The 14,915-nt window shown below is 41.9% G+C and overlaps 1 protein-coding gene across 1 annotated transcript in view; it reads right to left on the minus strand.

Moving 5' to 3' along the window:
- Nucleotides 1-419: 419 nt before the first annotated feature.
- LOC126244741 (discoidin domain-containing receptor tyrosine kinase B-like) overlaps nucleotides 420-14,915 on the minus strand; it is a 285,697-nt gene continuing 271,201 nt past the window's right edge. Inside the window, exons 15-18 of the mRNA XM_049948267.1 lie at nucleotides 12,981-13,073; nucleotides 7,399-7,540; nucleotides 4,726-4,875; nucleotides 420-904 (exon numbers count right to left, since the gene is read on the minus strand). Of these exons, the coding sequence (XP_049804224.1) occupies nucleotides 749-904; nucleotides 4,726-4,875; nucleotides 7,399-7,540; nucleotides 12,981-13,073 (541 nt within the window). The 3' untranslated portion in view covers nucleotides 420-748. The remainder of the gene's footprint in view (nucleotides 905-4,725; nucleotides 4,876-7,398; nucleotides 7,541-12,980; nucleotides 13,074-14,915) is intronic.

A 14,915-nucleotide genomic window follows, 5' to 3' on the forward strand; every position in this document is an offset into this window, starting at 1 on the left:
GTCGGAAACGTGATGGTACGCATTTCTCCTCTTTACACGAGGCATCACAACAACGTTTCACCAGGCAACGCCGGTAAACTGCTGTTTGTGTATGAGAAATCGGTTGGAAACTTTCCTCATGTCAGCACGTTGTAGGTGTCGCCACCGGCGCCAACCTTGCGTGAATGCTGTGAAAAGCTAATCATTTGCATATCACAGCATCTTCTTCCTGTCGGTTAAATTTCGCGTCTGTAGCACGTCATCTTCGTGGTCTATCGATCTTAATGGCCAGTAGTGTATCTTTCTACGAACTGTGTGTCTATATGGTGGCGAAAGTGTGGGATGTGGGAGGAATACGTTCACTAATAATGAAAAAACAAATAGGAGGAAGTTACAATACTCACCGCAAGAATCGTCAAAGACAAGAAGTCTGTGAAAAATTTACTGTTGTCTGTACCTCCATTGCTGTACACATATTATCCATGTAACAGATATTTTTGATAACATTTTTCCAAAAGAAGTTGTAGTACAAATTGTGATAAAAAATGTATTAATGTATCTCATATTGGCTTTAGTGATAAAAATTTTCATTTTCCTAGAGCGTCACGAGGATTTCACAGACCATCACGACTTCCCAGTAACACTTTTTTCCTGATATATTCGAAGTATGTCAGCCGTAGTTCATACGTTATTAGAAGTCTTTAATGAATAACATTCTGAAATCATGGTGGCCCCATTACTCTAATTTCACGCAACTTTGGGTTTGAGGTCACTCCCTGTACTCAACTGGATGGACAGAGTTTCTATATTTCAGAAAAAGGTAGATCTCTTTGAACCTAGGTCGTACTGTTTCGTCTCTCTTCCAGCAATCGCACATCAGGTCATACAGTTCTGGTGGACAAATTGTTGGTTTGGGAAGGAACACCTGAAACAAAAAAAAGATTAAAATTATCACAGTAACTTGAGCAGATTCAATCAGACACTGTACAGCTTTATTTTCCAGCTTTATAAGTGACGGACAAAAAATATATTTTATTTGTACAGACATTAATGAATATTTGCGCTCATACTAGACTGAAAACTAAATTGCTATCTGGCGAGAGCAAGTAATGAACAGGGCGTAGCAGCTTTCTGTTTAATATTTCTACGTAACATTATTGTGCAACACGTCGTGTTCTCGTTATAAATTTATCTAAGAACATTAACTCTTTGCTCTATAATGAAAAGGTCCCGACTCATTAATATGCTATAGATCGCGAAGCTGAGAATTGGATTATTTATGTATTTGGAGAACCTATGGCAAAGCAACTGAATCAGTTTGGTCCACTACTTGCTTATGGTTATAGTTACAGCACGTGCTATGGCATCTCAAAACCACTTCCAAGGTACCTGTCCAACGAAATCGATTGTGCAATAAAACTGAACATTACATCTCTATAGTTTTCTGGTGGAAACGTACTTTCTTGTCCAATAAAAGCGGTCCTCTTGAATTTTGATCACGCCATTCTAGATTTAGCTCCTTAGTCGCCCATCACCCAGTTCCTAATTTACCTTTTATTCATTTACTATGTCAATGTGTTTATCAGTTATTGGATGTGATTTTGTGTATTAGAAATTTCGTATAAGGATATCACTGAATCTGAGTTCATGCTCCAGTTAGGTTATCCGCAAAGTAAACTACCTAGGCAGCCTAATGAGAAAGGTCGGGCACTGACGGAAACGAATCTGCATAAATGAGTGAGGCAGGTCATGACTGCCGTGAAGTGGCACTTGACGTTTCCCTATAAGTCTATCAATGCCTTGGTGGCTGAAAATGGTATCTTTCTTCTTTTTGTTCCGAACTGCAACTCATTGAATATAGCCACGCCAAAAATCTAATACGACGCCAATGCAGCGAATGCAGCTTAGTTTCTATTACAAAGTAGCCAGCTGATTGTTCATCAGCCATGTCGATCCTGTTCAAAACTTTCGCTATTGTGTTTCTGCTAAAGAACTGTACCCACTGCTTATATGGATTTCGTTTTGTAGTCAGTGAGGACCTGCAAATGCATAAAGGGAAAGGCTAATTAACATTCATCGTCAGATCCATCCTTAAGAATAGGGCGTCATAAAAGAAATTTGAACTGCGTTCATATTTTCAGAACTTCGTCAAAATGACCGTGAGAGCAGAGTGATGTGCAGGTCCTCACTGACTACAAAACGAAATCCATATAAGCAGTGGGTACAGTTCTTTAGCAGAAACACAATAGCGAAAGTTTTGAACAGGATCGACATGGCTGATGAACAATCAGCTGGCTACTTTGTAATAGAAACTAAGCTGCATTCGCTGCATTGGCGTCGTATTAGATTTTTGGCGTGGCTATATTCAATGAGACAGTGTCGGTCTGTAAATAGGTGCGAATGGCGTTCTTGATACGAAAGGCCATTCCTTCCGTTGAGTTCTTTCCTAGACGACCGAGAGGGATAGACTCGCTTTCGGAATGAGCACGGTTCGGATCGTCCTTGGACCATCCAGATTTACTGAAAAAGTTTATTTTAATCTACAGTCGTAGTTTATTTATTCTCCGTACTGGCTACCGATTTCGGTACACAGTAACATCCTGAGGCCTATCTTAAAACGTATAGGTAGCCTCTTACCACTCACTTTTACTTTCCAAGTAGATGTGTTTTACGACAGTGCGCAGGGTGTAAGAGGCTACTGATACCTTTTAAGGATGGGCTGAAGGCGATACTGGTACTGTGTACCAAAACTGGTAGCCAGCAGGCAAAAAAAGAAGTATATACGAGGGCTATCCACAAAGTACATTACGTTTTGGAATAAAAAATAAATAAAGTATTGGAAATTTTTTTTATTAAAAACAGATGAAAGCCACACTTAAATACTACTTTTCTACATAGTTGCCATTTAAATTAAGGCACTTATCATAGCGATGGACGAGCTTGGAAATTCCTTCGTCGTAATATTCGGCCGCCTGCGCCTTCAACCACATGGCGACTGTCTTTTGGGACAGAAAAGGTGTGATTTTTGTGGATTTCCTGGAAAGAGGCACTACAATAAACTCTCAAAGGTATTGCCAAACTCTGCACAACCTCAGAAGAGCAATACAAAACAAGCGCAGGGGAAAGTTGGACTCAAAGATCTTGCTGATTCACGACAACGCCCGGGGCCACACGGCAAATGCCACTCGTGAAGTTCTCGAATCTTGTTTCCTCAACCGCCGTACAGTCCCGACCTGGCACCGAGCGACTTCCACTTATTCCCATCAATGAAGAAGTGGTTGGCTATGCAGCGTTTTGATGACGACGCACAGCTTCAAGAAGAGGTAACCACGTGGTTGAAGGCGCAGGCGGCCGAATTTTACGACGAAGGAATTTCCAAGCTCGTCCATCGCTACGATAAGTGCCTTAATTTAAATGACAACTATGTAGAAAAGTAGTATTTAAGTGTGGGTTTCATCTATATATAATGAAAAAGTTTTCCAATACTTTATTTATTTTTAATTCCAAAACGTAATGTACGTTGTGGATAGCCCTCGTATATAATCGCCTGAACCAGTATTGTATTGCTCACTGACAGTATGTTGGAAATATGTAACATCCATATTTAGGTTTTCATTGATTTCTCTAATCACTTTTGGCAAATGCTTCGATTGTGATTTTGAAAGGACACGACTAATTTCCTTAATCACCCTTCTGTGGTGTGAACATGTGCTCGGCCCGTAATGATCTGGTTAAAGATGGAACGTTACCCACTAATCTTCCTTTCTTCCTTCTACTTTCCCAGACGTCAATAGGCAAACGCTGAACGGTATTACAAAAAAAAAAGTGTTAACAGCAGCGGCTTCTTCAGACCCACATGTTCGCGTAACTCAGAAAACGTGTTGTGCTACTCAGTAACACGTCTCCTGCTGGATTTGCACAAAGAGTTTCTGTTGACCATTTTATAGTCCTACTCTTGCTTGTATTACTTTTCTATTTTTTAATGAACTGGAAAAGAGGATCCCTGATTTATATTTCAAAGCTATGAAAAGATGAGGACGGCTTTAATGTGCTGGTTCCTATCATACCGGAAAGTTCTGAGACACACAAATCTAAACATTGATGCCACCGTGTATCGTGAATACGGTAACAAATGGATCAACTCTGGTGTCTCGGCCAGAATCAGTGGATGTGGAGGGGGCGCCGGAAGAGATGGAAACTTGTTGAATGTAGCAGTCGTATCCCGTCGTCAGCATTCCGCTGCCGCGGGCTCGGCGTTCGGCAGACATTCGATCCCTGCAGCTAGTGACCACCACAGTCGGGCTACTTGGATTGTATTACCATAACGTTAGCATCGACTGAAACACGGTCCGGTGCATGCTTGTTTGGTAGGGACTGTGATTTAGCTTTCCTCATACGAGCGTTTCAATTCGGTTAGCGACGGAATTACACGTGTATTTCTCAATCTTGCTACAGTTTGCTTATGGTTGCCTACTGTCATGTGTGTTGTGTATCTTATTTGCCTGATCGCCTCCGTTAATTCAGCTTAACTAAGTCTAGCATGCAAGTCTAGCATGCAAGCTGGAAAGGAATTGTTATTTCTGAGTGTGCTCCTGCTGAAGTTTGTAGGATTGCCAATTTTGTCCCGTTTCCTGCCCAAGCAAACGTTACTATCTAGGTCACGGCACAGCTTAACTGGCCAACTCGAGCTCATTATCCTGGAAAGCCGCAGGATAGATGGTGAGCATGTGAGGGTTGCACACGTACCTGCAACTCACTGCCGTAGTACATGTGCTCGGCGTTCTGGATGACCTCCTCGTTGGACAGGTGCTGGAAGGGCCGCTCACCAGCCAGACTCAGGATCTCCCAGAGCGTCACGCCGAAAGACCACACGCTGCTCGCTGGCGTGTACCGGTCCTGAGGCCAGAGAATGTGCTAAATGTACACGAGTTGCGTCGTGCTATTATGTAAAATCTCACATGGCCACATGAAAGGAAATGCAAGATATTACAGTCGTCGTTTATGGAGTTAACAAACATTACGATAATAATATAATTTCTTCAGATCCTCGAAGATGTAGAAAATACAAACTAAGATACAATGAAGTAATTATCCGAATGGTATGGAAATCGATAGCCTTGCGGTACGTATACAGACAAACAAATTATTATTTCACAAAAAGTGGATAACTTATTCAAAAGCAGGAGATTCATAAACTAAGAAACTCAATAGCTAGTTGGTCCACCTGTGTTCCTTATGCAAGCAGTTAATCGGCTTGGCATCAGCTGATAAGATTTGCCGGAGTCCATCTGCATCTACATCTACATCTACATTACATGGATAATCTGCAAATCACTTTTACGTGCCTGGCAGAGGGTTCATAGAGCCATCTTTACAATTCTCTATTATTCCAATCTCTTATAGCGCGCGGAAGGAATGGACACTTATATCTTTCCGTACGAGCTCTGATTTCCTTTATTTTATCGTGGTGATCGTACCTCCGTATGTAAGTCTGTGTCAACAAAATGTTTTCGCATTCGGAGGAGAAAGTTGGTGACTGGAATTTCGTGAGAAGATTCCATCGCAACGAAAAACGCCTTTGTTGTAATGATGTCCAGCCCAGATCCTGTATCATTTCTGTGACAATCTTTTCCATATTTCGCGATAATATAAAACGTGCTTCCTTTTTATGAACTTTTTCGATGTACTCCGTCAGTCTTATCTGGTAACGATTCCACACCGCACAGTAGTATTCTAAAAGAGGACGGACAAGCGTTGTGTAGGCAGTCTCCTTAATAGATCTGTTACATTTTCTAAGTGTCCTGCCAATAAAACGTGCTATCTCTTTGAAATCATTCCATAACCTTTCTACGCTTACGTGGTAAGATCGGAAGGAGTGCAGACTGTCTCTTAAAACGGTTTTAAGAGCATTTTATCATCTTTTTTTAAATACATGTATTCATTGCGTTTCATTTTTTTGGTTGTAGGAGTTACGGTATTCGGCCTAGCACCTACTGCATTGTGGTCGCTAATCCCTGTATTCGTCACGATACTCACTATTTGTCCTGCATTATTTGTTGCTAAGAGGTCAAGTATGCTTTCGCAACAGTTTACGCTTCGAGTGGGCTCATGAACTAATTGTTCCTACATGGTGAGAGTTCCTGCTGCATATCTTCCTGCTTGCCAAATCCTACTTCGGCCAGCAGTGTCGCCCGATCTCTCCCCAACTGAGAACGCTTGTAGCATTTTGGACAAGAACCTCTAGCCAGCTCGGAATTTTGCCGATCTAAGGCGCCAGTTGGATATAATTTGGCAAAATATCTCTAAGGGTATATTCAACAATTCTGTCAATCAATTCCTCGTAACATTAGGGCCAGAGGTGGACCAGCGCGTTATTGAGTTGCTCAATTTGTGATGCTCGTTCTCTTGAATGAATCATCCTATTTTTGCGAAATTGTAATCATTTGTTTGTCATGTACATCGCATCTACTGATATCAGCCCCATTCGGAAAACATCTTCGTGGCGTGTCGTTCGTATTTTTGTCTTACAGAGCTTATCTACAGATAGTAGTGTATTACAATGTAGGAGAAAATTTTATTATTTTCGCGGCGAATTGAATGATGGATGAAATATCAGGCTTGCAGCTAGTCGCCGACAGCTGCTCACTTTGATATTAGTCTTGGTACTTGCCAATCATTTTCAGAATTGGTTCGGTTGCTCACCTGAGGATGACTGGAAAGTTCCCAGTCGATGTATCGTGAGTGCAGTAGACGACAACTGGATGCAAGCCAGAAATTTCTTAGAAACTGTTTGACTGATTTGAAGAGGCCCTTTGCTTAAAATTGTGCTTAGGAGCTACACAGATCATAGATATGAAGTTTCATATGGGTCAAGGAAGTTAGAGCAGGACAATATAAGCTATCATACCGGTAATCTATTGCCATAATTTCAATATTTTACCGAAATGCTGAAGACTGCCTATGGACATGATTTCTATCGACTTTGAAAGAAGATAGAGGAAATTTAATATGAAAATCTCTTGAACAATGAGATATTAGAATCAGAGAGAAAGGTTGTTAATGTCGGACTGAGATTCCTTCGAATTCATGTCCAGTCCCTTTATGCGTTACGTAATATCGACATTAAGTTCGGCGAGACATTTCAAGTCAATATCCAGTTTCATACTCGATGTTGTGGTGATTACTGCGGAAAGTTTATTTACTTTGCAATAAGAGCCAGGTCTAAATCCCTATACAGCCACACAAATTCAGGTAAACTGATTTCCCTAAATAAAAACTTGTCTTACCTGTTGCTGATTTATAATAACATTTTTAAGTCTATGATATTCCTATAATAGGTCAATGTAATCTTCATACTGTTCTTTACGAATGCAACTGTAGTGTTGCAGAACATTTATTTAGTGTTGTGAAATATCTTACCAGTAGTATACTCTCCCAAGGCAACCACCGGATTGGAACTGGAGCAGGTCCACCAACTTGGTAGTAGTCCTTCTTGTAGAGGTCGCAGCCCATAGCCAGGTCTGCGACTTTCACTACATACCCGCGGCCGAGCAAGCAATTTCTGTTAACATTCAAAAATACATGTCAGTAGTATTATCAATAATGAATAAGGATATTTAGCAATTCAGTTAGTTGAAGTGATATTTTACCGCATCCAGATGAGATAAGACAATCCTTGATATCGATAGTAGATTGTTCGAAAATAAGAAATTTTTGCCTAAACTTTATAAACAGTTCGTAGTCATATGTCAAACGGTATAGCCAAGTAATAACTTGACGTATTGTTTCCAAAGTTACTAAGCTACATTATCAAGGTTAGAGTATTATCTGAAGGACACTACGTGGAAAAAAAGCTACCCTCTTCCCCTAAGAAACATCTACACCTAATGGTGTGTGGCGGAAAGTACTTTTTGTACTATTAACAGAACCCTCCAACCCTCTTTCATTCGCGAATAGCGCGTGGGAAGGATGATTGTAAGTCTCTGTATTGGGTCTAATTTCTCGAATTTTCTCCTCACGGTCATTACGCGAGACGTGTGTAGGGGGAAGTAATATGTTTCCTACTCATCCCGGAAAGTGCTTTCTCGATATTTCAGTAGTAAATCTCTTAGTGATGTACAACGCCTGGCTCGTAACGTCTGCCAATGGAATTTGTTGAACATCTCCGTAACGCCTCTCGTTCCGAATAAACGATCCCGTGACGAAATGTGCCGCTCTTCGTTGGATCCTCTCTACCTCTTTTATCAGTCGTATCTGGTAGCGGTCTCAGATAGATGAAAAATACTCAAGAATGTTTCGAATAAGAGCCTTATAAGCCACTTTCTTCGTGGATGAGTTACTTTTCCTTAAGATTCTTCCTATGAATCTGTGTCTGGTACCTGTTTTTCCCGCTATTTGTTTTGTATTGTCATTCTACTGAAGGTGGCTTCGGATAGTTACTCGTAGATATTTTACAACAGATACTGTTTCCACCGGTTTGAGATCAATAGTGTATCTATACAGCAGTGGATTTCTTTTCATACGTTTGCGCAATATATTACATTTATTTTCGTTCAGGGTCAACTGCCAGAGCTTGTACCTTTAATCAATTATCTGGAGGTAGATCTACAAATCGCTACTATCTTCTGGCGTGGTGGACAACCTATCATCGGCGAACAACCTTAGAGAAAAAAAATGTTCAAATGTGTGTGAAATCTTATTTGACTTAACTGCTAAGGTCATCAGTCCCTAAGCTTACACACTACTTAACCTACATAATCCTAAGGACAAACACATACACACCCATGCCCGACGGGGGACTCGAACCTCCGCCGGGACCAGCCGCACAGTCCAAGACCGCAGCGCCCGGGACCGCTCGGCTAATCCCGCGCGGCTCGACCTTAGAGGGCATCCGATGCTTTCTAGTACATGATTTATGTATATTGTAAACACTATCGGTCCTATCACACTTCCTTGGGGTACAAAGGAAATTACCTTTACATCTGTCGATATTGTTCCGCTAAGAGCGACATGTTGAGATATGTCTGCAAGGAGGTTTTGAATCCTGCGGTGGTCACGCTGTTCTAGGCTCTGCAGTCCGGAACCGCGCTGCTGCTACGGTCGCAGGTTCGAATCCTGCCTCGGGCACGGATGTGTGTGATGTCCTTAGGTTAGTTAGGTTTAAGTAGTTCTAAGTTCCATGGGACTGATGACCTCGGATGTTAAGCCCCATAGTGCTCAGAGCCATTTGAATTCAGTCGCAAATCTGCTCCGATACTAGATGAGATCGTATGTTTTTCACTAAACAGCAGTGCGAGACGGTGTCAGATGCCTTCCTGAAGTTAGGGAACACGGCATCAACCTGAGCACCATTGTCTACGACACTGTAGACGTCATGAAGGAACAGAGAGACTTGAGCTTCGCAGGATCTCTGTTTGTGGAATCCATGGTGATTTTTACGGCGGAGATTTTCCTTCTCCAAGAACGGCTTATCTCTTTAGCATAAAACATGTTCCGTAATTCTACACCAGACTGACGTCAATGATATAGGCCTATAATTGTGTGCATCTGTCCTACGGCCCTTCTTAAAAACGGGAATGACATGCACTTTCGTTTAGTCGATAGGCACCAATTGTCGCTCAAGCGATCTACGATGAATTACTGCTACAAGGGGAGGAACTTCTTTCGCATAATCTTCGTGGAATCTTATAATTATATGATCTGGTTCTGATGCCACTAAGGGATTTTAGTTGTTTTTCTATTCCGAGATCAGGTATCGCAATATCTGAAATTTTGACGTTCGCTCGACCATTGAAGGGAAGGACGGTGTTACGATCTTCCGCAGCGAAACAATTTTGGAAGACCGAATTCAGTATTTAGACCCTCTCTCTGTCACCTTCCGTTTCGGTGCCACTGTGGTCACTGAATGAATAGATGATTTTGACCCAGTTAGTGATTTTACATACTACCAAAACCTCTTACTGTTTTTACTTAGATCGATTGACAAAGCTTTACTTTCAAAGCCATTGAAAACTTCTATAATTGCTCTCCTTACGTTCATTGTCGCTTTGTTCATCTTTTTTTGTCATCTAGGATTTTACTTAGTTCTCTTTGTTTACGTAGCAGCTTTCTCACACGGCTAGTGGGTGTTTCCCGTCCCTAATGCCTCACTCAGAACATATTTGTCTAGGGCACATTGAACGATTCCTTTGATATTTTTCCATTTCTTTCCATAGATTCGTTCTCATCACCGAATATTTGATGCCGACTGCTCAGATACTCTGAAATTTGGAACCTGTCACTCTTGCTGAGCAAAAATATCTTCCTGCCTTTCTTAACAATCTTTGTCAGACTCGTTGTCACAGATGCCTTACGATCAATTATACAATCCACTACATTAACTGATTTGATAAGTTCAGGACTGTTTGTTGCCAGGGGGTCTAAGACGTTGGTTCTCCAACTATCTGCTCAAAGTAATTTTCGGTCAAGACATCCAGATCAATGTCACACGAATCCTTGTCTCTGGCATGAGTTTTGATAGTACGACACTTCCAATCTATACCTGGCAAGTTGAAGTCACTCCCTATTACAACTGCATGATCTGGAAAATTACTGACTATAGTCTGCAAGTTCTGTCCGAAGCGCTCTACCACTAGAGCTCCTGACCCTGGCGGTCTATAAAAGCATCCGATTACTATTTTTGACGTATCTTTGATACTTACATTCATCCTGATTAATTCACAAGCGGAATCCGTGATAACTTCGCTAGATTTTAACGATTTCTTCATGCAAGAAATACGCCGCCACCATTGGCGTCTAACCTATCCTTACGATAAATATTCCAATCTGAACTTTGGATTTCGTTGTCCTTATTGTCCGGTTTCAATCAGCATTCTGCTTCTAATACTGTCTGTGCTTCATAACCTTCAGTAAGCGACGCTAATTCTGGGACCTTTCCTTGGATGCTCGTGCAGTTTACTAAAGTCAATTCTCTGAGGACATTGTGACTAATTTATCAGGCAAATCGTCTTTGAATCCAAGGACGATTTCTCTAACCTAAAAAAGCTCCATGTACTCCGCTACCCAAATACCCGCTTTCTGCTTGTAGTGCACGCCAGACCTATTAAGGGGAGCCCAGCAATTAGGGAACCAGAAATTCTGTTCCCGATAGTAGAGGTCCAGAAATTCGCATCCGATACATACTCATTCACTAACAGGTGAAGAGTTTTCACTTACACCTCGTCAAATGCACAGATGCTGGTAACAGAGAAGTATTGCCGTTTTGAAGCAAAAGCGTATTATAACACGTAGGTGTGCCACATTCAAATAAGCATTCACGGCAGGCGCTCGATTTCATTAAGATGGTAATCGTTAGAACTATCTTATTCAGCTGTATTCACAGTTCATAGACGATATATGACGCATTTGTTGTTAAAATTTATTAACTACAGCGAAGAGTAATATTATGTTCTTATGATAATAGCTCCTGACAGGATGTTACATTTGGATCAATGCCTACTGAACACAACTCGCAATTTTTTCATTTTTGGTGCACCAGACAATCTGTTACTAATATTTTATCTGCGATAAAAGTATAACTTATGCAATGGACTGCGGTCAAAATTAATGACATCACGAGTGACATCGCACATTAATATTTATCCACCATTGTGAAATTAGCTTAGTAGCTGACCTAGTTAAGGTTCGATGGGAGATCATTATCAAGATACTTACTTTGAACAAATCTCCCACGCCAATTAAAGACCATCAAAAAGTCACAATCTGTCATCAGAAATTTTAGAGTGAAATGAATGAAGCAGTAAGAGTATATTTAGGCCACTATCAGACCCTTGAAAGTGATGTGAATGGATAAAAACGAGAAAAGCTCAACTGGAATATTAGACCACCTTCGGTCGACTGCAACGTCAAGTAGGACTCAGTAATCCAGATTTTGAACAAGTATTTATCCTTTGGAGCACTTTTCGTTTTGATTTATTAACGATTGGAAACTTTAGTATCTGTACGATGGGTATAGAAGTATCGAGAAAATTTTTTAACAGCGGTGTGCACTCATGAGCAGCTGGACTATCTATGTTGTAAATGGAGCGCTTATATCTCCGCATAGAATAGAATGATTCATCATGTGAAAGAACTGGGATATCGAAAAACTGCCAGTCAGGTCTCAGGCGCCTTGTCACGGTTGGCTCGGCTCCCCCCGTCGGAGTTCAGGTCCTCTCTCGGGCATGGGTGTGTGTACTGTCCTTAGAGTAAGTTGGTTAACGTTATATTAAGTAGTGTGTAAGCCTAGGGACCGATGACCTCAGCAGTTTGCTCCCATAGTCCTTACCACAAATTTTCCATTTCCGCAGACGCGCAATATCATTGCATGTAATCGTAGCTGGAAGGTAGGAGACCGAGAGTGGTACGCCCCGTGTCTCGCCGTCATGCAGGGACCGGAAATACCGGGCGCCACCCTGTAGCTCAACAATAAGCCTCCGTCGGCAGAACGTTCAGCAGTGGGCAATGATGTTTTTATCACGTAGTTTACTCTACGAGGAAAGCCACAACGAGATGCATCACGTTTGTCAAGAGGTCACAGTTTAGGCAGCTGGTGCGGGCATTAGCGTTGAAAGGACATGTACGTGGAAGTTACATTTGGCACTGGCTCTGCCCACCATCACACGTGAGCGATAAATCATGCGTCTGTTTCTTCCCCTATAGCTTCCAGAAGGCAACTTTTACCTGCAGGTAGTCAATGCTCCAAGCTACGTTACAGAATTAATAAGGCATTTTGGAAAGAATATACCACACCAGCAAATAATCCTTTCCAAGTGACCTAGAGACTTGAGACCCTGTTTCTCTTTAAACTGGCTTTCTGCTCAATACTTAATAATAATCTTATCAGTACCACATGCATCTTCCCGATTTGCACCAACCGTATATCTATATTGCTATATTTAAAAATGTCAAGGGAGCGATCCGTATACTTTACGATTTGTTTATATATGTAATGAGTACCTTACCTTGCAGCCAGATCCTTGTGAACGAGGTTTCTTGATTCCAGGTACTTCATTCCAGACGCTATCTGCGTTGCCATGGAGGTAAGGCACTCAATGCTGTAATACAGAAACGTAAGTATTATTCGAATAAATGCGACTGTGTTTCACAATGCACGAATGGACAGTGTTTCTCTAGATGTATCTGGCAGTTCGAATGTAAAAAAATGTTCCATTGTAAAAGTCACCTAATTCCTGTAAATTCCTGGGAGGAGGGCGATGAACACTGATTCGCTCCCATCGACATGGTGAAGAGGTATCGGGATTCATCATACCACACAACGCTGTGCCACTGCGCCAACGTACAGTGCCGATGGTCACGTACCAATTTCAGTCGTAGCTGCCGATGTCGAGTCGTTAACATTGCCACACGCATGGGGTGTCGGCTGCGGAGGCTCATAGTTGGGAGTGTTCAGTGCACTGTGTGTTCTGACACACTTGTACTCTGCCCACCATTAATATCTGATGTTTGTTCCGCCACAATTCAGTGTCTATCCTGTTTCCTCAATCAGCCCAGGCTGCAACGCCCGATAACTGTAACGTCTGAACCTGGTTTCACCTTGGTCTCGCCACGTGCCGAACACATTCACTACAGCCCTTCTCGAACATCCAACAAGTCGTGCAGTTTCCGAAAAACTCCTGCCGAGCCTCAGGGTCATCACAATCTGCCCTCGGTCATACTCAGATAGATAGCGCACCTTCCCCATTCTATACACGGACAGCTCACTCACTGCTATTACGTGCACCGTGCGTAAGTCTTGAGTAAAAATTATTCGTCGCCAGGTGACGTTGCTATCACCTGGACGGGTTTATATCGATAGTAGGTCGGTGGTCATAACGTTCTGGTAGAACAGTGTATATTTTTTCTCAGGTCAACGTCCCTTTTTTTCAACTCATACCAAAGGCACAGGGATGAATGAGGTATCGTTAGAAAGTTTTTTTAACCGGATTCTGACACTGCATACGGATTCTTGCTTATGATACATTATAACTTAAAAGACAGTCTTGACTATCGTGGGCAGAAAAGGCCTCATGAATGCGCAGTTTCATATCTGTACTGGGCATACATTTTAATTTGACAAACTACATTAACTCGAAAAATAAGCTTCACACGAAAAAATGTGTAGAATCCAAAGTTGATTATCTTCGAGGGGGACATCTGCTGGTGCTAAAGTTAGCCCGGCACCCCAACCCCCTTGGGGTGGGGTGTGAGGCAACTTTAAAATTTCAAATGGGAACCCCCATTTTTTGTTGCAGAATTTTGATGTTGCCTTCCGCCCCAACCGCAGGGGGATGGGGTGGTGGGCTAATTTTAGCACCAGCAAAATGTCCCCTCGAAAATTATCAACTTTGGATTCTACACATTTTTTCGTGTGAAGCTTATTTTTCGAGTTATTCTGGTCTGGCAACTTAAAATTTACACCCTGTATATCATAAAGCTAACTAATTAATCACTTATAAGGGACTCCCTTCTCATAAAGCCTTATTATAAAAAGTCCTTTAATAGTTTTAAATACTTATTCACTGGATAATCTCTATACAGCATTCTCATAGAGAGTACCCATAATCACCACGGTAGTTCATTATCTCTGCACGTCGTGAAAGTTAACTGTTCTAAATGAAAATGCTTTCTGCAAAGACAAACATGTTGGTCATTGTCGTGTTGAACTGTGATTCACCTATTGCCACTACGGCCGAATGTACTTACGTAAAGTGAGCAGTACCGTGGCGCGCGGGTGGCCGAATGTCTGCCGGCCGCACAATTCTACAGCCGCGGAAGGATCAAGATGTCCGCAAGTACACCATCAGTGGGCGACGCCGGCTGCCGCGCCGATATCTCAAATGCCACTCGCAGCTATCATTGGCGTGTACCGATCGAGTCTATGTTCGGCTTCCGCGTCC

Source organism: Schistocerca nitens, chromosome 1 (assembly GCF_023898315.1).
Source record: "Schistocerca nitens isolate TAMUIC-IGC-003100 chromosome 1, iqSchNite1.1, whole genome shotgun sequence".
Lineage (NCBI taxonomy): Eukaryota > Metazoa > Arthropoda > Insecta > Orthoptera > Acrididae > Schistocerca > Schistocerca nitens.